The 3,328-nt window shown below is 43.3% G+C and overlaps 1 protein-coding gene across 1 annotated transcript; it reads left to right on the top strand.

Moving 5' to 3' along the window:
- On the top strand, positions 1–827 carry T265_15776 (hypothetical protein; the record flags this gene model as incomplete). Its single annotated transcript, XM_009179114.1, has 4 exons — positions 1–70; positions 122–417; positions 460–610; positions 655–827. Coding segments are annotated over 4 exons (690 nt in total), but the record flags the coding sequence as incomplete, so codon positions are not given.
- Between the last annotated feature and the right edge of the window lie 2,501 nt (positions 828–3,328).

The following is a 3,328-nucleotide window of genomic DNA, read 5'->3' on the forward strand; positions in this document are numbered from 1 at the left end:
CCTCATTTCAAAGAAGGCCTCACAGAATTCGCTACAGATGTTTATGACAAAATTATCAAATTGCAATCCGGTAAGTCAGTGATGCAATTACGATAAACGACCTTATTCACACATGGTCCAGCAAATTTAGCGAACTCTGTATTTTCGCCCATGAGTATTTATTGTGCTTCGTTGTTGTTAATGGCCGGAGCCGACGGGCAAACACTGCAAGAGATTCAGCAGGTGCTTCACGTTCCTCCGAAGCTCAGATCGGATGCTGTTCACCAGTCCTATGGACCAATAATTTCGAAGTATTTCGAGGCGTCCAGTGACGTGGACTTGAACCTCGCCAATCGGCTATTCCTTCTCAATTCGATCAATATTCGGCCGGAATACAGTTCACGTGTTGCCACGTGCTACAAGGCCTTAGTTGAGCTGGTAATCATTTTTCTCCAACATTCACTGACATGTGCCAAATAGCTAACTGAACTGCCAGATCTGGAGGCGAAAAGACGTCACATTAACACCTGGGTTGCCAAAAACACGAAGGACAAAATTGAGGAACTGTTGCCGCCTGGCTTTCTCGACCAGAGTTCAAAATTCTCGCTAATCAACGCGTTGTATTTTCGAGGTGAGTGGCTTTATTGCTAAACCGTGGTCTGAACAATTCCATAGGGTCATGGGATCAGCAGTTTAATAAGGAAAAAACCAAAGAGCGTGACTTCCATTGCTTGAACGGCGAATCAATGAAAGTACAAATGATGTATAGGAAATCGCCCTTCTATCTGGCCTATCTCGCAGAACTGGACTGTATGGCTATAAAACTTCCTTTTCGACGGAGCGAGTAAGTCTACTCATCTAGCAAACGGTTGATTTTAGTTTGCCATGAACTGTTCCACAGACTGTCAGGCGAATTCAGATAATTGAGTGTGTTTCTCTATGCCAAAATTTATTTTGTACAATAGATTTCTAACTTTAGTCGTCATAAATATCTTGGTTTCATTAGGTTCACTAACCTGAAATATCTGCTCCTAATTGAGCCACATTGAAAGCAGCAGAAATCAGCTGATTAAAAATGACCACATAGAGCTTTGAGCATCTGCGCACCAGATATCTTGTGGCGATATCTTGTAGACAAGCGAGTAGTTTAGGTAATATGTTGAAATATTGGTAGCTTGATTGAGTTTATTGGTTATTGACGTTGGCTGTTTGGTAACAAAACGTTTGCAAGCCAACTGCCAAGCTCGGCGAACAGATCAAAAGCCACCTAATCAACAACCTATAAGTTTGGTAATATAACACATGGTTTATTCTTGAAGCTGTACCAAATTTAAGAACCGCCGAGGCGCAATCGTGGTCAAACCAATCAATGTTGATACCAGCAATTTATCAATGGTGACAACTTTCTCTATATTTCTCTTTGCACTCGTTGAAACGTTCAGTATTTACATTTGAATGACATGAAATCACACTAAGTGTTCGCCGGCTGATCCTGGATAATCACGATGCATCGGATATTGTTCGAGTACCACCGCTTTTGTCTTCTATAGGTTCATGAGAGATATGGCCTAAATATCAGAAAACTGAGTCCGCTTATCCGACTTACTTTCCAGAAGTCCCATTCTTGTCAACCAACATAACCTACACTTATATCACTAAAAGTCAAGCAACCATACAGAAACACATTGAGCCTGTTTTATATGCGTAAATTTGGGCCCGAAACCCAACGTCTTGTCGATTGTCCACCTTGACACGTTAATGCAACTCAAATGTTCCATCTTGTTTTTCCCACAAAATATTCTACAGACTGTCAGGTGATTCTGGGAAATGAAGGGTTTGTGCGTTCGGAAAACAGTTTCATGCTCGTTCTCTTAATGATCTACCTCCATCTCCTTGGGTTCACCAGTTTGGAGCATCTATGTTCCAGCTTGAGCTTGGTTAACAGCAGCACAATTCAGCTGAGCAAAAATGAGCGCTCGATTTGAGTCACTGCGCACGTTGGGGACATCGAAGGATCTGTCTGCTGTATGCTTCAGTGACATTTCGCGGCGATGAAATGTAAACACGGGAGCACATTTTGCATACGTGGTGTTCTTGTCCTCTTAACTTAGGATACACCAACAGACTTGGAAATCCTCAGCTCACATCAGTTTCCGTGATCAATTTCCTTAATTTACTACGCTCAATGGTAATCGTCTCATGCAGTCGATGCCTCCTCGAATGTCCTTTTTGTTTAATGCCCACGGAATGGAGTGGATAGGGCCAAGATCAGCGTGTCTGTCGATAATTAGCACAATGTGTGCTGCTACTATTCAGCATTATATACCAGAACCCGTCACAACTTGAATCTCCGGTCGAAACGGCTTCCCACGGCTTCCCACACAACAATGCCTTTGTGTGCTCACCTGGTGCAAGCTCTTACTAGGCTATCTATGGGAGTGGTTGTCAAGCTTTTCATTAATGCCGCAGCGGGTTTTTATCAGTTCGAATGACCCACCTAGGATTCTCAGAAGGAACAAAAGATGGTTGCGGGGAATNCGGAAACAACAAAACTGGAAGTGACCTCGCACACCGTGAGAATAGAAGAATAGAATAGTCACCCGCCACCTCCGCCCACCCAAAGCTACCATGTATTTCCATGATTTACCAACTCAGTCCACGGTATGCAAGTATGAGATCAGATGCAGTCCTCATTAGCACTTCCGAATGTGGCCATCACTTCCGGGCCTTGCCTCCACTAGGATGCCTTTCTCACAATGTCCGCGACCTGGATTTTCTTTGCTGAACAAGACAAAATCTTCGGCTCGAAAATCTTGACGATTCCCTATCCACCTATGTCCCAACTGTAAAAGCCGAATATACTCCTTCAGCCGTCGACGACAAAGGTTATCGGCCAACACTTACCCCCTTTCTTCAACGTCGGGTATATCTGCCACGTATGTTGGTCACATACCTGACAAATTTGTACACAATTTTGTTGTGAAAAATTTCTCGAAACTTAATTTCCGTAACTGTGGAATCCTCGTGATGAAACGGCAGAAAATTATGTGCCTTGAACGGTATTCCTGGCCCCCAAGTATTATATTTTCGGATGATTTTCATCAAACTCTCTGCTGTTCTTTATTCGCGGAGTTTGTCAAACTTTTTCGTTACGAAATCATCTTTCATATCGTCCTTTCACAACAGAGCGCGTCGTCCAAAAACGATTTCCTTGGTTGTTTTAGAATTCGTTGAGTCTGCAAGGAACGCGTATTTCAAAACACAGGCCTGTTCGGACGTGAAAACTCAGATGTGTTCAACGGATTGATGGTAGTGGAGTAGTGGTAACACGCTCAGCTTGCACGTCAGA

This window comes from Opisthorchis viverrini (genome assembly GCF_000715545.1).
Source record: "Opisthorchis viverrini unplaced genomic scaffold opera_v5_897, whole genome shotgun sequence".
NCBI lineage: Eukaryota > Metazoa > Platyhelminthes > Trematoda > Opisthorchiida > Opisthorchiidae > Opisthorchis > Opisthorchis viverrini.